This window comes from Colletes latitarsis, chromosome 1 (genome assembly GCF_051014445.1).
Source record: "Colletes latitarsis isolate SP2378_abdomen chromosome 1, iyColLati1, whole genome shotgun sequence".
NCBI lineage: Eukaryota > Metazoa > Arthropoda > Insecta > Hymenoptera > Colletidae > Colletes > Colletes latitarsis.
In genome coordinates this window covers 45,703,960-45,723,646 of record NC_135134.1, presented here as the reverse complement: position 1 = coordinate 45,723,646, position 19,687 = coordinate 45,703,960, and the positions used below count along the sequence as shown (strand labels likewise).

The 19,687-nt window shown below is 38.3% G+C and overlaps 1 protein-coding gene and 1 long non-coding RNA gene across 5 annotated transcripts in view; one reads left to right on the top strand and one right to left on the bottom strand.

Moving 5' to 3' along the window:
- Positions 1-19,687, top strand: part of LOC143344744 (uncharacterized) — a 462,587-nt gene that overhangs the window by 94,508 nt on the left and 348,392 nt on the right. The window lies entirely within an intron of this gene.
- Positions 1-19,687, bottom strand: part of Fhos (Formin homology 2 domain containing) — a 272,839-nt gene that overhangs the window by 106,005 nt on the left and 147,147 nt on the right. The window contains exon 1 of one of the 4 annotated variants that reach the window (XM_076770975.1): positions 7,970-8,188. The exons of the other annotated variants lie outside the window; for them this stretch is intronic. Coding sequence (XP_076627090.1) covers positions 7,970-7,983 — 14 coding nt within the window. The 5' untranslated portion in view covers positions 7,984-8,188. Of the gene's footprint in view, positions 1-7,969; positions 8,189-19,687 lie in introns of those variants that run through there. 4 annotated transcript variants of the gene reach the window in all.

The window sequence follows — 19,687 nt, the reverse complement described above, 5'->3', positions numbered from 1 at the left end:
TATTAGGGCTTGGTCGACCAATAAAATGCATGCGTTAAACGTTTACAGATATCTAGTAAATATAGTTAATAAATGTAAGTAAAAATCTCTGAAAATCGCTGGACCAATTAAACCAAAAAATATAGGCGATTTATTAAAGAATATCTTTAATGGAAAACTTGTTAGGAATAAAGAAGTTTTGAAGATATTAGCTAGAATGTTTTATTCAATTGCTTAAATAAAATAAACGAGCGAAGAAGAAATATACGGTTTATAGAGACTTTAGAATACATTTTCGTAGTTGTTTTCGAGTAACGAGAAAGTGAAGAGAATATTGTGTGCTCAAGACTGAATAGGGAACAAGATTCGGTCTAGGAAATGGTTAATTACGATGTGTAATTGAAAACAGGGTAGAAACGTGACGACAGTCGATTAGATGGCGTATGAATGATAGACGACGGCTCGGTGACAATTTGCGTCAATTTACGTCGTTGCAACGAACGAGTTCGTGGCGATGACACATGAAAGGATTCGAGGCTCGTTCAAACACAACAATCGCACCGATTCCACCCGGATAATGGGGGATCCAAGTGGAAACGATCGGTGGGTTTTCTTTCGCAGTCGATCGCCTCGCGATCGGAACGAAAAGAATTGGACATCAGAAAGTGGTGACTCGTAGACTTTTATTTGCCCAGACACCCCCCGCCGTGTTGTTAAACCCGACATCATTCCCCCATGAAATTTACCTTCTAGTGATTGAATTGGTTCTCGGTTCAACTTTTTATTCGCTCTCTTCTCGCGGAATCGAATTAACCGCTGATCCTTCCACTTTAAAAAGATGCATTGAATTTAAGTTAATTGAAAAGCGGTTGAAAACGCTCGCAAAAAGACGATTCACATTCAATCGAATTACTTCTCGGTACAAGATGTCCTACTTCTACGAAAGGACGCGTATGAATTTAAGATAAAATTGTTCGTGTATACTTCTCAATTATAAAGTGGTCGAAGAGATTCGTGTAGTATCAGCTATTTGGGATAATTATTGACTTGTTTAAGAAATATACAGGAATAATTTTCTCGTGAATTGTCATTCGTCGAAAGATTCTCGAATCTCGAACAGAATTGATAGATTCCCCGCTAGGACTCTCTATTTTTGAAATTTACTACCAACTGATTTAATTTCATCCTCAATTTACAAGTAATTTGTACATTGTGTTGTACACTGGGGGGGCATTGAATCTGTCGCGAGGTCACAGCGCACATAAAGCGCCAGGCTTCCGATTGGTGGAATGGTACTGGAAACGCACATTCTATCAATTAGGAGTCATCAATGTCGTTCCACCAATCGGAAGAGATTACGCCTCGCGGCAGATTCAATGCCTCCGTGCGCGCCATAGACAATTTTTAATCAGTCATAGTTATAAAAAATTGTTATTAGACGGTAATAAGCACACTAATTATCTATTTCGCCCACTGTATAGAACGTCGAGAGCAATAACTGACAACGCGTGCACTTAAACGTACATTGTATCGACTGTAAAAACAATTTATCGCTGCAATAAAGAAATATCACTGCTGGTTTAAGTGGAATGCGGTACTATAAATACAGCGTCGAGTAATTTTTCCTCGGTCTATGGACTTCGCGAAGGCTGCTTACGATGTATTTAACACACAAGATTGGTCTCGAAATCTAATCGAAGTTTAACAAATTCTTTTATACAAAAAAAAAAAGATATATGCAAACTGAGTGCAATATAATTACTTCGAATAACTTGTAACTTGTTCTACGAATTCGTGTGCCTCAGAAATTACATCAGACGTCAAGTTCCAATTATCTCGAAGTAACGTTAACGAGTAGCAATTCGTAGTTCTGTATTAAGCTCGATTCCAACCTCGGTTTAATTTTCCCTGTGTGCCAACCCCTTTATCGACCGGAAGCGATCCGTCACCAAACAACGGCCCGGAAAGTGACCGCGATTCCGCCAATAAGATGACATCAATGGCCATCTGCATCCCGCAGCGTGACTGCGGCAGATCTTCCGAATGCAACGCGTCATTGATGATTCGACCTCATGGTCTCCACATCCGATTCACCGTTCGATCATCAAGATTCACTGGCCACGCGACAGTCCGATCGATGATCAGTCGATGCGTGCTCGTGACGGCACCGATTGCCTTCCGCATTCGCGACCATGCCAAGAAACTGGCGCCTAGGGATTCTAATACCGGTAAACCGATAAACGACGAAAATTCCTTTAGAATTTCTGCCAGTTACCTAACTGTACAAGTAATTGACAATCGGTAATTAAACTAGACTCGAGAAAAGAAACTTTCGTCCATCGATCACTTGGATACTTTTTATTTTATAATGGTTCCAGAGTGCAATATTTTTCCACGATTTTGGTTTGTAACGAGACGATTGTATTTTTAAGAATTTAAATAATTGCACACAAAAGAAATTATGTATATTTTTTAGATGAAGACCAAAAGTATGCGACGGAATCTGATACGAAAGATCTTCTTTCATTCCGAGAGACATAGAAAAAATTGGCGTCTAGACTAGAGTACCCCCTTAAGCCGGAAGGGATTATATATCCAGGTTAGGTGAGGTGATTATAAAAGACTGGTAAAAAATATCAAAAGGGGACTTTGGACTCCGATACAAAAGAATCACGATCACAAAAGAAAATCAATTTTAAGTAAAAAACTTTGGAAGTTAGTCAATAATCTAAAAATATAAAGCGAACGTTCAAAGTGTAACTTAAAATAATTTTTGGGGAAGTTGCGGAATAATATTATTACCTATCTAGAATTAAAATTTTCTATTAAAATTCCTCGATTGAAAATACTTAAATACTAGTCCCGTGAGAAATAACACGCGAGGGTGAATTGCAGGGTGAAGATCGGCTACTCGCGATCGAAGAAGTCGCCTTTGCGATCGTTAATGGCGCCAGTACGGATTCGATGAATTGGAAAGAAAAGAAGGAACGCGCGACACTGTCGTCCTCGCGTTTTCGAGGAGTCGAGTCACGGTCCGCGATCGACGAAACACGCTGAAGTGAAAGTCGAGGAATGAACAATCGTGGCCGGGTGTCATGGAATCGTGAACCGTTTCATGATTGCGTCCGACGCGAGGATCGTCAACTTTCGGGTTGAGGGGTTGGGACAATGGAGACTCTCGATTCGAAAGGATGTTCCCCGGCTCGCCCGCGGTGTTCTCCGTAGAATTTTGTAGAGTGCAATGTTTTATGTTATCGGAGAAGTCGTGACTTCTACGATGTGGCGAACGAGGCTAACGAGAGGCGGAGATCGGAACAGGATGTTCTGAGAATGGAAGATCCACAATCTGGAAACTCAGGAAATTATCAAACTTTAGAGATACGTAGAAGACACACAGGTAACACGCTATGCGATATTACAACTGCTCGAATTCACTCTAAATGATTAAAATTGACACCTGAAATTATGATTATCTTCTATTTTATTTTGTAACTTGTAAAATGTATCTCTAACATTTCATCATTCTCTGCATTCTCAGGTTGAAGATTTTCCTTGAACGAAGTTAGGAGCTTCTTCAGAAGTTGTAGATAAATCTCCAACTGTTTACGTGTTATCGAAATCATGGTAACGACCCTTAGAAAATTTTGTTAGCAGAAGGAAGTGAACGACTCGAATATTCTTCTTTTTTGCATCATTTAAAATCTACTTTAAATTTTTAAGATCGTTCCTCCCGAAGGACTCAATTATATTTACGATTTAAACGGTGATTCTTAATCATCCTGCTGGTTGGTTAAGAGCCACAGGATCGTTAACTGTTAATCTGTTCCAGTTAACTACGTTCTCTGAAAAAAAATACGAGGCAGAAATTATTTTTCAAACGTAGTACTTTAAAACATACATTAGTTGCTCGAAAGGATTACATTTTCCAGGTGCTTAACCCTTTAATACTTGACGGTCACGCCAAGTACCTGCACTTTGCCGTGAAATTTGCGAGTCACGTTCGAGGTAATAATTCTTCTTGATGTTTCCTGGCTCTGAAGATACAGTTTCGACCATTTTCTTCAACAACTTCCATCGAATGCAACTTTCAATCTTTCACATTCCTCAACAGCGCCAGATGTTTGTTTTAGAAACATCCAACGAAATGTATTAACAACGTCAACAACTATTGCCACAGAAGATCTAAATGACCCAAAGAAATTTCGTCGAGGCAATTGGCTTTCTTCAATCTATTTTTCCACCCATTGTTTGCGTTTCTTGTAACGAACGCAAGATACGTCACTCTGACGTTACCAAATTATTATAATAATAAAACAACCATTAGGAATACTTTGGTTAGATTGAGCAAAGCCTCGGGGATGTATGTTGCTGTAATTAATCATTTATTTCGCACATAAGCTATACGAGGACTGCAGTAGTACGAACATAGTCAATTACTACTTTATTAAATTCTTTAATAACTAGCACGAATTAAATTCGAGATGACGATCCACGCTACACGCTCATTTTCCGTTTAAATTTTCTATGCAATATCTATTATGAAAATTCTTGGATGAAAGCACAATTTATTTCATATAAACTTCCTATAATACAATATAGTAGAATGTTTTCGACCTCATATTTGATATTTTCTTTAAAAAGAAGACAAATTACAAACATTTCATATAAGGTTAAAATTAAAGAAATTTTCGAACGTTTATTATTTCATGTGTAATGTAAATTATATAAACAAACTATGTTTCTAAACGTTTGTAAATCCCATCTGTCTAACAAGTAGATACAACAAATTTCTTTTTAACACAATTAAATCGTTTAAATGGTTCAAAAATCACTTATTACTTTTCTTATTAAGAAGTACTTTCAATAATAGTAATTGAAAATAATTTGAAATTTTTTAAACGACGCTCCGCACAAACAGCACCGATTCCTCTCGTCTAAAACGAACAATTGCTCGAGCTAACGTGATTCGAGTTCCCTCGATTGACTTTTCACGGAGGGAAAGGAGGAAACAGCAATTTTCCGAGACGCTCGTCATAATTTCACCGACGATTTTTCTTGTTCGATCGATTCGATAAAAGGACGAAAACACCGGGGCTCGCGGTTTCCTCGCAGCGTTCGAGGCGAATTCACTTGGACCACGATCGATTCCGTCGAGATACCCCGATGTGACCATTCGCTCGTTCGTTCCAATTATTCAAATGCACCCTTGCACCCATTGCACCTGTTGCATCGCAGACACGCTGCCTCGTACGTCCGCCGACGCCACCGCACCGTTTCGCCTCGCGCTTTTTGAATAATTGTCGGAGACACGACCGGGGAATACTTTATGCATAATTCCGTGGGAATTATATTCGACGACACGGTCGATCTTCGCCACGCCGGGAACCCGTGGGTATCTCATTTTTACAAGAGCGAACACGTAGAAACGAGAATCGCGCGACGACGCGCGTAAGTTCGTTCCTTTCTTTTTTACTTCGCGTTAATTGCCTACTACGCTCTTTTATATGAAAATGTGGTTCTGTACGGTGGTTTTATAGGATGCTTCAAGGATGAACCGCGCAAAGATAACACAAACGGTTTGCATAAATGTTAGATTCGACCTTGCGTAAGGATTTATGCGGTTTTCAGTGCTCCAGTAATTGCAAAACGTAGGTAAGCATTAAGAGTTCTTTGATTATGAGAATAAAAGATTTTTTTGTAGCTGCTGCCAACAGAGGAACAAAACGATGCTCAACAGGTAATGTTTAACTTCTGATAGATTGATAGTGACTCGTTTGGTGCGTTCCAAATTAACTGATTCCATTTTTCTGATTACTTCCAGTGTTTTAAATATAATAGTAAAAGTATACTAGATGTTCTAAAAATTTTTACAATCCATATTTTTGAGAAGACTAGTATGCTGGTATACAGGGTGTTCGGTCACCCCTGGGAAAAATTTTAATGGGAGATTCTAGAGGTCAAAATAAGACGAAAATCAAGAATACCAATTTGTTGATGGAGGCTTCGTTAAAAAGTTATTAACGTTTAAAGTTCCGTCTGTACTGAATTTTTTTCTAGAAAGTGAGTAGGATTTCGGGGATAGGTCTATTCACCAAAAATGATTGTAATTGACCCCTGCAACCGAAAATAATTTTTCCAGAACGATTTGAAACTTTTCAATTTCGCTGAAAAATTTAGTCACCTGCCCCCTGTCGATTTTTCTTAAAAATTCCTTTCTCATTTTTAGTAATTTTGTTTGACGTCCTACAGAAAAGTTGTCTAACACTTTTTTGTAGGTACCCATGAGCTCTACTTCAGAAAAAAGTTTCATTGAAATATATTCACAATTGTAGGAGTTACGGCTGTTTGAAAATTGGACCATTTTTATGGGGTTTTTCTCATTTTGCGGGGTCAAGGACCAACTTTTCGAATATTTTTGCAATTTCTACATATTCTACACTAAAATACGCGTCGTTTGCTTTTTTAAACATTAAAATCGTCCAATCCGTTCAAAAGTTATGACGTTTTAAAGATATGCATGAAATTTCAGGGAAGCATTTCTGGCCTCACATTAGATTTTCGGTAAACAATTTTTTTCTCGAAAATGCTTAGGATTTCGGGGGTATGTGTAACGACCAAAAATGATTGTAATTGAACCCTGTAACTAAATATAATTTTTTTAGTATGATTTGAAATTTTTTAATTTCGTCTAAAAATTGCAATACCTACGCGAATTTTTTTCTCGAAAGTGGCTAGAATTTCAGGGGTACGTCTATTAACCAAAAATGATTGTAATTGATCCCCGCAACCAAAAATAATTTTTTCAGAATGATTTGAAATTTTTAATTTAATTTTTTAATAACTTTTTAACGAAGCCTTAGTCAAGAAATTGATATTCTTGATTTTCGTCTTATTTTTCCTCTAGAATCTCCCATTAAAATTTTTGCCAGGGGTGGCCGAATACGCTGTATAATACCAACCCTTCAATTATATTGTAAAAATAGAGGGATGAAAAATTCCTACTAAACTGTAAGGATTATTTATAATACTTGTTACATCTAAACACAATACTCCAAAAATATTAGAGAAGTATACAACATAGGATTAGTTTGCATTCATCGATTCTTGGATATTTCTTTCGGAAATAAAACAGATTTTTTGAGAAATAGTTTTCTAATTAATCGAGCGACTTGTAAGAACTCACAGAACGAAGGGTTAAACGTACTCTTTTTGTGATTGACAAAAAGTACTTTAAAAAATCACTATCCGCAACCACGAAGCTACTTTTACAAGTTTTCTATTTTTGCAAATTAGGCTCATCCATCGAGTCGTGCTCGTATTTTGTGAAACGTTCTGTAGTCGCGATCCGAAACCACGCAGAGTTTCTAGATGGTCACCCATCTAAGCACTAACTGTATCCAACGTAGTTTAACTTCAACCATCAGGCGAGAACGCGTGTTTTCTGCGCGATAGAGTCGCCACGGGGATTCGACGCAATCAAACACAGACGGAAATAGTCCAACTCCGGGTAAAACTCGACTAGCGTTCATAAATCTCATAAATAAAAAAAAGAGTATCGTCGGAAAACGGGAAAATTCTCAATTCCCTCAACGCGATCGCCGCATTTATAACGTGCACTCGCGATCGCGATTAATATAAACAGCACAAATTCTCGGATACACTGATGCACTCAAAACAATTAGAGAATATTTTTTCCCTATCTATTAAACTTTCTCAGCAACCTCTAATTGTTTCAGTGCATAATAAAAAAAAAAAAGAAACGACTAACATTTTTGACGACGAAGAAAAAATTAACTCCGTGTCTCGTGGCAAAAAGAAACAGAGAATTTCTGCGCACGGAGTGCTTTTGATACGGTTCGCTGAATTTAATTCACCCTCGAAACAACGACGATCAGGAGTTGTAAACGCGCGGTTAAGCATCCCGATCACGCTCGAACGATCGATCCCTTCGCGGCTATCTACCCTGTCAACGAGGCTACGGAACAATTACCAATAAGGTGGCATCCCGTGGTTGAAGTCTCATGTCCCTGGACTAACCCACAGGCAGCGGTGCACTCGACCGGATCACTTTTATTCAATCACTGGGCGCACTGTGCACGACGCTTTCGACTTGCCGCCGAAAGGAAACACGAGAACACGATCGCGTCCTCCGACGAGGTGCTCGAGGAGGCCCGAGGAACGCTCGCGACGGTCTCGAGGTCTAGGCAACGACTGGCTGCTACCAGGATGGCTTGTTGCCGGCCTGGTCCCCGCGTTCGCCACAATAGAAACTGGTGGGAGATCAAAACGCTGACTGGTCCGCTAATGCACACGTATACACACGCTCTGCTCGCGCGATATGTTCTTTCGTGCACGCGTGCAACGAGCAGACCCCCTTCGTCGGCACACACGTGCGAGTCGTTCGCGGAGAATCCACCTGGAGGGTTTAGTCAACGACCACCGGTTGCCAAAACCACCGGTAGATGAAGCGTAACTGGCTCCTTAACGAGTAAATCTCTCGAGGATCGAAGCGTTCTAGATTATTTATTTACCAGAAAATCACGAGAGATGTGAAAATTATGTAATGAATAGCGAGGTATACGAGTTAAGAGAACCCCTTAACGCTCATATTTTTCGGGTTAACCAAGAATGATCAGTTTTCTTTATTGGATTTGTTTCTAAAAATGCAGTTTTTGTTAATTACAATGTTGTATCTAACGTATAATTTGAAGGAAAACAAATATTATCATCCCTTAACGCTTGAGTGGACTTTTGTTCTCCAACTGAATTATTTTACTGAATCTTGATTTTTACCAAATTGGCAAAGGCAACTTTTCTTTGAAGAATTTAAAAAATAATGAACTAGTGGAGGATTATGTAAATTTTTAAATAATTACATTGACATATATTATATAATATTAGTTTAGGTTAAATGAAAATTAAAATTACTGAAATTGAAAGAACGAAACATTGAACAGTTTATAGCGTTCGAAAGAAAAATTAACTTAAATATAAATAGAAACTACAATTAAAAGAAAAACAGAATATACTTTTCATTATGAACAGTATCAAGTTTGCTATACCGAAGTGAATGTATTTCATCTTGCTATAATTGATCAAAAATACGAAAAGATATTATTAGCCCGCCTTATAGATCAAAGTTTCAATTCATACAGTTTATAATGTTCGAAAGAAAAGTTAACTTTAATATAAATAGAAACTACAATTAAAAGGAAAACAAAATATAGTTTTCATTATGAAGTGAATGTATTTTCTCCTGTTACAATTGATCAAAAATAAAAAAATATTATGAACGAAGTTTCAATGTATATTTCTTATATAAAATTTAATTGCGAAAGAGTAGCTGATCGAGAAAAGAACCGAAGGAAAAATAATGTTGTGCTGTTTCTGACGGCACATACGTGCGAGCCTTTCGCGTAAAATCCACCTGGAGGGTTTAGTCAACGACCACCGGTTGCCAAAAGCGCGAGTTATGGTTGCGTAACCGGTTAATGATTTGCTGTGTTGAATGAATAAGTCGAGCCGTCTGCGTTAATAAATCAATTTGCCGATCGTTGCTTTTAACGGTACACCGCAGACAGAATGGTTTCTTTTCTAATTAAAAATGATTAGAGACGGGGAAACACTATTTCTAATTATATAAAACGTTTTAATCTTGCAATACCGCATTCGTACACATTCTCGTTAGCACGATACCGGGGATTACGTATGTACTACGATAGCGAATAAAAGTTTAAATGATCGTAAAAATCATTCAACATGGAAACGTTATCGACTAAATACTGATTTAATTAACCGAATCTACACACGACGGGTAATTCGAAATATCAACTATGACCCGGTTTGTGATCGATGCTGTTGCTACTCTTGGGCCTGTACAGTCCTCTGCGACTGCCCCAATGTTTACTCAGCTCCGTTTTGCGTATGTACACACGAGCGTCTCGTATCATGCGTAGAGAGAATAAGGGGACACAATATCCGTACCGAGATGCCCGTGTGGCAGCGTTTAATTTACTTAACATGGATATGTAACGTAGACCAGGTATCCTCCACGCTCCAGTAACGACGCATGCAATTTCACTGCAAGGCCCTTAGGGCACGTCGAGGTCGGACGATCTCTCGGCGCCGACTCCTCGACAATTTCGCTTTTCGAATCGAGACCATCTTCGACTCGACACCGACCGACCGTGAAACACCGTCTACATTCGAGGATCCGATTGAATTCGAACTGGTGAAACGCTGGGTGCAATTACCGATCGTAATCTCCAGTTATCAAAAATTAATTCGATCGATGACCCAGTCTCGGTAGCAAGACTCAGTACGATCATCGCTGATATATTAATTTCTTTAGCTGTATAGCGAATAGTTTCGTCGTCCATATGTAGGCATCGTGATAGTCGATGTATTAAAGTATATAAAAATTAAATTTCTATATTATATAAACGAGAGATGTAGACTCTGACAATATAGAAACTGACAAATGCAGTTTTAATTTACAGTTTCGAATAAATATTAGTGTGAGATAATTTACAAAATATATAGCATCTATGACACGTTTAAATTTCACCGGTATTGTCAAGTTTGTTAAATCTTCTTAGGAGCAGGATGTAAATCATAATTTAAATAAAGATTAAATTTATTCTGCGAACCGTCAAAGCTGACATGTTGAGCACGTTTAATATTTCAATATAGTCGTGATCTAAATAGCACGTACTATCATGTGTAATATTTTATAGGATGTAAGTCTTAGACGTTTATGTTGGATTCGCTCCAACTACTTCGTACTTGGAATATGAAAAATACAAGTAATAGAAATATATTCTTGAACAGGTGAAACCGACATTTTATAGGTCGAGTTATCAAGAATCGAATGATCCAATACAGATAAACAATTATTCGAATTTATTCTTCCGATGTCTGTGATATTATATCAGCTACACCGTTGTCTTCTCGATGTCTGAACAATATGTTTGAGATGTTTGAATTACATCGATACCACAGAAAAATGGCAACGAGTACACGCATCTCGCTGATACCAACGATTATTTATTTCGATACCTGTTTGATACCTCTACCAATGCTTGGAAATTGATACGCGCGCGTAATGAGTATGTCATCGGGTTGGTCCCATCATTCCTAGTAACATAGAAATGTAATATTTCTTCGGTTACGAGAACTTCTCTATCGTACCAATTAGTAATCATATTTTCAATCTTCTAAATCACCGAGATGAGATAAAATTTACCGCAAGACAGTTTCATTAATTTACACGATAACGTATAATACGCAACACTTACTACATATTACCGTTTCCTCAATTTACAACTGTTCGATAATTACATCCGTATTATTCGTATCTATTCACCTGGTCGCCGCTAAACCTCAGAAAATGAAATTATTAAGGTCGATTTACACGGATGGGACAGACAAGTTACGATTAAATGTTACACAAGCCTGCTGTGAAGCGTGATTAGAACATACACGATCGCAGATTGGTTTACTCGAAGAATATCGAATTATCTTTAACCGGCACACGATCGCGAGCAGACCGTTAATGCAAAATGCATCACATTTAAGTCGATCAGAAAGGCACAAAATTGTCCAGGTTTGCTTTTAACAAATCTTTCAAATCACGGATACAGATGATACTTAAAACTCCACCGTAATAGCATCCTTCATACAAGCTTGATTATTCGAGAAATCACTTAACTCGGAAGAGTACAAAGCCAAGATATAAACAAAAAAATTACAAAATTACAAAATTAATTCTTTCCGAAACATTCATCCGTTGCAACTCGAAATCTTGCATACTCGCATAAAAAGTAACATCGTAGACTCTTTATCACTCTGTGATACGCTAAATTTAAAAAAAGGTTGTTCCTCCTGTGAGTCAGCCTGCTTAAAATCGACGATCCAGAAAAAAACGCAGAACGAAAATAAGAGAACGATTCTCGAATCGAAGTTATAAACTTCTTACCGGTATCGTAACCTCGCGAACAAGTGACACCACCATAAATTATGCGAACTATCTCTTCATTCCTCCACGAGTGACGATGTTTCCGCGTAACCCCGAGCGACGCAACAGCAGGTACCGTGGCGCGTTTTAAAGCCACGCATTCCTCGCGATTCGAGTGCGCTCATCGGTGCCAGTCTCGATTAAAATAGCCCCGGGTCCCCTTATTTTTTCTTCCATCGTCCTCAGGAAATTCCTCCGGAGGAGGACAAAACGCCCCAGCCACCGTCCACCGCAGACGGGTGGACGTTCGCGGATAAAGCAACTCGTTAATCTTCGGTTGTTAGCCAAGATGGAGCGATACGTATCTCGGGGTTTCTGTTGCAGACGGATGATTCGTCGAGGGTACCGCTATCGTGCCGTGAGATTGAGGAGAGCCTCGATACCAGTCCTACGGAAGGGTTTGCGAACCTGTTATACAGGGTGTCTCGACGATCGCGACACGATCGGCCAGGGGTTGATCCCCAGCGAAAAAGATAAGTCGAAAGGGTGGAACAAGGTTTTTGCGTGCGAAGCTCCGTTGTCGAAAAAAGCGACTCTACCTGCTTCGTTGGAATGATTATTTATTCGTGCGATTAAATAGCCATTAGTAAAGAAAGAGATACAAGTATAGAAGATTGTTACATAACCAGGATAAACGGAAAAACAAAATTGAAGGTTATGAAGTATGAGACTGACTGTGAATAATTACAAGATGCCAAGTAAAGAATATTGAAAGTCAGGATTATAAAGGATGATGACTCCAAGAGAGTAATTAAAAATCTTCAAGTTAGCACTACGATTGAATCTGATAATTTTTCATTTATTAAGATTAAGGTATAATTTATTAGATTTGCACCGCCCTTCTGACCTTGCAAGATCATTCTGAATTGAGTTCGTACAGGTGATTAACAGAATTATTTTTAAATTAAATTTATTATGCAACCCTTGTAACGCATCATGTGTGTGGTTTCTATACCAAAACCTCACATTTACGAATGATGGACGAGTTTTTGTTATAGGCAACGGTCCTATCGAGATAAGACGATAAAACCTCGAGGCGCGAGGGTCTTCGAGGTCCTAACAAGATATTTAATCGTATTCGTGGAATTCTGTTAAGAGATCTATGGGGTTGTCGCGCGTCGTTCGAAGATAATTGGTCCCAGATACGTCAGAAGTCATCAAGTTATTTTAGAAGAAAGGGATTGAGACTTAGTCGTGGACGAGAAATCTCGACTCGAAGTTCTTGCGGGCTTCGATCGTCCGTCGATCACGACGACTAGAAATAATTGATCGTTCTGGACGCACGACGAGCCCTGAATTAAAATACTTTGTAGCTGAGTTAAAATTCAATCACGTCGAAGAATTATGGACGATCGAAATATCGGGAAATGTTCCCTCGCTCCGTTTAATAGATAAATGAATTCTCGATTATATGATTTAAAATTTATCGTAATCTATTTATAAGCAACTATTTCTCCACTAAATGGTTGAGAATATAGTGAATCGATCTTTGTCACTGTTTACAAGCGTTAGTTGTTATCGACGAATTTTTTTAATTTTACAAAAGTGTTTTTAACTAAATGTCCTCGACTGTTATTAGCTGAACGTTGTTAGATGCTCTTTCCTTTCTCACTTTTTCACTCAACCGTTTTCCAGCATTTCGCAGGAAGCTCGCGTTTTTTTTTTTATCTCATTCTGGACACAGTCCAAGAGCCGACTGCACCTTTTTCTTTCATTGTTTTTGATAATTTACCGCTTCAGCGTCGACGCCCCGGCATTCTTTTGTTCCCAAGGGACGATTACACTTTAGAATTCGTGTCAAACTTCTTTTACGTTCATTGAAAAACGTTTCTCCCGTAATACCGAATGTAAAGAGCGCAGGACGAGCAGATAAATAATTTATTTTAGATGAATTATTACTTGGCAAGAAAAATAACAGATTCACCAAGAATTTCAAACAATTCGTTGTCCCATTGTTCATAGACGTTTCTCTTGTAACAATAGACGCGAATAACCTGCTACCGAAATAAGGAGACGAATCATAGTAAAATAGAAATAAATTTCAAGGTTTAACCTTCGAATAGAATTTTTTACGCGTGGAACAAAGCATGAAAGAAACTCGTAAAGAACGTTCGATTGCTTCGCCCCTTTCGTATCGTTTTTACAACGGTCCCAGGCGTGGATAATTACCATTCGAACGGCCCGAAACTGAGAATCATTAGCTCTGAAATGAAATTGCCATCTCAACTTCTCGTTTACGCCTCCGGGGGCGTTATTTTCTTACACGAAACTTTGACCAACATTTCCGCGTAGCGTCTAATTCCAACCGTTGGCTTATTCTCAAGGAAACGGATTAACATTAATGTTGCTCGCCGCAGTAATTGTTTTCTGTCCTTTCCCACCCTCCGGGATACGCGTCTCCTTCAGAAACGGCGCTTTAGAAAGTCAGCAAGAGAAGAAACCTCGATTTAAATAAATTACGAAAAGTCGTTTCGCGGGCTACCAGAGGTATCAATTATCACCGTACCAAACACAACCGTTTCGACGAATCCAACGCGAAAACAAAATCAGCTGAAAATCGGTATCGAGCTTTTTCGGTCTGTCGGTGAGTCAGTCGATATACGAAATCCAGAAAAGTTTCTCTCGATTTTTCCGCGATCTCTTTATTATGCGTCGACGGAAACGAGAAAAACGAGATGGAAGTTATCGGTACGATAAAAGTCCAAAAATCATTGGACAATGTCTGCAATATTTTCTTAAAGAATTCTGTAAAGAAAATTCTTCGATATGAGAAATAATAATTCATCGATCGTTCGAGCAACAGATGATAGCAATATTTAAATATTAGATAATTTAAATGGTTCTTTGTTCGAGTCACGCGATCAGCATCGATCGAACGCTTCGTCCACGGATTACACGGAGGATCGTTCGTTATCATATTTGCTATTTAAGCCGCGCTATTATAGATATGCTAAAGCGTGTTTTTTCGGCGTGACGTTGCACGAGGCGAACCGTCGAACCGGAAATTAATCGACGCCCGTTACGCACTGGCGGTAACTAATACAGTGACAATTAATCACTCGACAGCTGTAATCCCTGGCATCGATATATCTGTACTCTGGTTGCTTCCATAAATTACTCCACGCCGTATCGTCCGTCTTTCCTCCTGATCGCGACGTAATAAAACTTTAATCAAGCTCGGGTTATACTTCGTTACTTCCTATTCCTGCTGGTCCAATGAAAGCCGTCGCTAATAGCGAACAAGGTTACTAATAAGAACTCCAACAAACACGAGCCGCCTGATCGGGATCTCTGATTCCGCGAATGAGAACGTGCGGCGCTTGCCAATTCTTCTTTTCAGTTACCTGACGCCATTTTTCTTGCGGCGATCCGCGAAAGCGGAATTGCTGTCGGCGATACGCTTCTTTTCCAAGCGAAACGGGAAAACCGATTTTCTCGTGGACAGAAATTCAAATGTAAAATTTCATAATTTAAAAAATTTTTATCACTGTTTCGTGACCCTTTGGTTCTTTGAAAGAATTCAACCACCACAGTTTGCTCTGTCTTCTCCTGTTAAGGATTATTGCCAGAGCTGAACACTATTATTTTTATTTTGTCTTCTACTGTAAAACGTGGTTTTTTATGTTCTCTTTGGTATTCTTTTATAAAGAAACTATGCAAGTTGTTGCAAAAGTGTTTCGTATATACAGAGTGTTTGACAACCCCTAGAAAAAATTGTAATGTGAGATTCTAGAGGCCAAAATAGGACGAAAATCAAGAATACCAATTTGTTGATGGAGGCTTCGTTAAAAAGTTATTAACGTTTAAAGCTCCATCAGTACTGAATTTTTTTCTCGAAACTGCGCAGGATTTCGGGGGTATGTCTATTCACCAAAAATGATTGTAATTGACTCCTGCAACCGAAAATAATTTTTCCAGAACGATTTGAAACTTTTCAATTTCGCCGAAAAATTTAGGCACCTACCCTACCCCCCCTGTTGATTTTTCTTAAAAATTCCTTTCTCATTTTTAGTAATTCTGTTTGACGCCCTACAGAAAAGTTGTTTAATACTTTTTTGTAGGTACCCATGAGCTCTACTTCAGAAAAAAGTTTCATTGAAATATATTCACTATTATAGGAGTTATGGCCGTTTGAAAATTGGACCACTTTTATGGGGTTTTTCTCATTTTGTGGGGTCAAGGAGTAACTTTTTCATTATTATTAGAATTTCTACATATTCTCCATTAAAATACGCGTTGTTTGCTTTTTTAAACATTAAAATCGTCCAATCCGTTCAGAAGTTATGATGTTTTAAAGATTCGCATGAAAATTCGGGCAGACATTTCTGGCCTCACATTAGATTTTCGGTAAACAATTTTTTTCTCGAAAATGCTTAGGATTTCGGGGGTATGTATAATGACCAAAAATGATTGTAATTGAACCCTGTAACTGAATATAATTTTTTTAGAATGATTTGAAATATTTTTTTTTCGCCGAAAAATTTAGGCACTTTCCTGAATTTTTTTCTCGAAAATACGTAGGATTTCGGAGTATGTGTATTCACCAAAAATGATTATAAATGACTCTCGCAACCGAAAATAATTTAGAAATTAATCTAGAAAAAAATTCAGTACGGGCGGAACTTTAAACGTTAATAGCTTTTCAACAAAGCCTCAGTCAAGAAATTGATATTCTTGATTTTCGTCTTAATTTGACCTCTAGAATCTCCCATTAAAATTTTTGGCAATGGTGGCCGAACACCCTGTATATTTATTACTCTTTCACTAATATTCACAAATTTTTACAAAGGAAAATAGTAAAAATTAGTTGCAATACAGAGCCTCGTACGCAATCGCGTACCGAAATTGTGTTACTTGATTTCCAATTACGAATTTGGTAAAAATCAACATTAAGTAAAATAATTCAGTTGAAATTAAGAGTACATTCTATTTTATCCTAAAGTTTTTAAGCATATCTCAAAATTAAATTGCTTTCGCTTAGAACAATTTTTGTAAGCAATTCGCTGAAAACGAAAGCTTCTGAAAGGGCGTTTAGACTGAATTTTACGGTTCCACGTGCTTCAGATCGCGGGTTATTCTTAGCAGACCGCGAGGAAACGACTCACGCGCCTCCGGGTCATCCTTCCTTCCGGTCTCGACGCATTCACGGGTTCGAACACGTGGAAGGTGTCAAAAGAAGACACGGGGTGACCGAGGAGCACGTGTTCCGGATGCAACGCCATTAGCGCGGCCATTACGACGCGAGCCATTGTCCTTGCGAACCGCTTGAAACGATCTTCTCTCCGTAGTCGAAGCTATTCACCGAAAATTTCTTTGCTCTCCTATCCGCGTCTGAATTGCTGACGCGATTGAAAAGGGCCGAGAGGAAGCTGAGGGAAGCAACTTGTTGAGCATTCGAGACGCGTCGACGGCGCTGGTCGACGCGAGGGGGGAGAGCTCTTCGAATTTTCGCCTGCATTACCGATAAATTGATAACAGTCGTACCAGACCGGCTCCTCGACATCGTTTTCCACGGCCCTCTAGAGAACTAAATTGTACCGGGTCTAAAGAGAACGATTTTTCAATAAGAATGCTCGTCCGGTCCTTTATGCTTCCGGTGGCCGACACGCGCGAGCATTCCGACAGAGTCGTTTATTTGCAATTCTTTTCTGCACAAGCCAGACGGCTCATCTTTTACTTTCGTTCGTAGAATTAGGTCTCCTTCGCGAGATAAACTGTATCAGACTAAATAGTTTCAACAGAATGATGTCTTTAACGTGGTCAAATGACTTTAAGGTCGCATTCTCGAGCAGTTTTCAGAGAAACCGGGCTGGACTTCAGTCGCGACGAGGACGCGCTAAACCGACTTCTGGAAACGGTGTTCTGGCGTTTGTTTTCTTTCGTACGGAGTGGCTTGGACGGCCATCGTCAAATTCGAGAGCGTAACCTTGTAAAGTCTCCGGTTCTCCTATTAATCGACGCCACCCTCTTTCGCCGTACGAGATTTTTCCGGCGCGTGGAACACCGAAATCGTTTTAACACTCGCCAAAACAACTTAACTGCCCGCTCTTCCCACATAAACGTGTTTGGTCTACGCTTTACGAGAGGACATCAACGTTCCTTTCACCTGCTCCGCGACTGTGAGAGTCCACCAGCTTACGTTCGAGGAATATGGATAATACTTCCGAGAGTTACGAACCGTAATCGAATTTTTAATTGTATTTTTGGATTACGTTCCAGAAACTCGCGTATTACCTCAAGAACGGCTTTCGTTTCGTTAACTATTCAAAGGTCGTTAATTTTGTCGATGTTATCGCTGATCGAAACAATTAAACTGAAAGAAGGGATGTAGATTTTAACGCGGCATTTTTTAAATACATTTTCATAGCTTCTAAATGTTTGAAAAGTGATAAAAACAACAAAGAGTGTTTGGTACCGTTTGTCTCTGAAATAGTGGAATAGTGATATTTCAAAATTAATTGCAATCGTATTTCTCCTCGCAGGTTTGATTTGCACCGTTCTCTTTGTTCGTTTAAAGCAGAAATTGTTGGTACAAATATGAAATAAATTTCATTCAAACGGGGGTAATGATTGAACACGCGGAGGAAATTCTAATTAAATTTAATTTTATAATGTTTAACGTCAACGTTCCAGATATTTTCAAAATATATCAAAAGGTTTCGGTACAATTTAGTCTTATTTAAAAAAGTGTGATCTAAAATCAAACTTTGTACACTTAACGAGCAATTTCATTATTACTCGTAAAGAAGACACCGATGTGCTTATAATCTCGTAGAAAAATGCATTTCTTATACCTGAGAAGCTCTTTAATATAATAATATATCAAGCAAATGTTCAGGTAATTCCATGTAGCTGAGATACCCTATATAAACACGGAAGTAATATAACGAACCATACTATTATGAACTATGTATATCCAAACTAATATCAGTTATGATATCAAATAACAATCCTCGTTAAATCAAGTCTCGAACTATTCAAAATTGAAATTCTATCCTTACACGCTCGAAATTCTCTATCATTACGAAAGTAATATAACAAACCATACTATTATGAACTATGTATATCCAAACTAATAACAGTTATGATATCGAATAACAATCCTCGTTAAATCAAGTCTCGAACTATTCAAAATAGAAATTCTGTTCTTACACGCTCGAAATTCTCTATCATTACTGTTTCCATTCTGTAATTATTACTAGTATTACAAATTGTTATCAGTAACTATTAGTTCATACTACGTGTACCCTTAGGAAATAATTTAACTTGTAACATTATCAAGAATTTATTCATTCATTTTTAATGAGAATAAAAGGTTCTTGAAAATATCGTTTTCTGAGAGACAAAATACGAATGTAGAGTGTTCCAAGAAATTCCTTTAGGTATCAAACTTATAGAACTGCATTCACTCGCTGACTTTCGAGCGAGTTATATATCCCCAAAGTTCGATCGTAAGTTGAGCCAATCGATCTGAACCTCGAGCTTTCTCGGTAAAGTATCACTGTAGAATGGCGAGATATTTCTTGAAAATTGGTAAATTCCTACGCCATAAAACTCCCTAATCTGCTTCTATTCTATTCGAATTGTTTTTACATTCACCCTTCGATCGAAACTTTATATTAACTGGAAATATCAGATGCAAAGTTCTTAATAAATTCGAAAAGAAATAATTTTAATTCCAAATTGAATTCT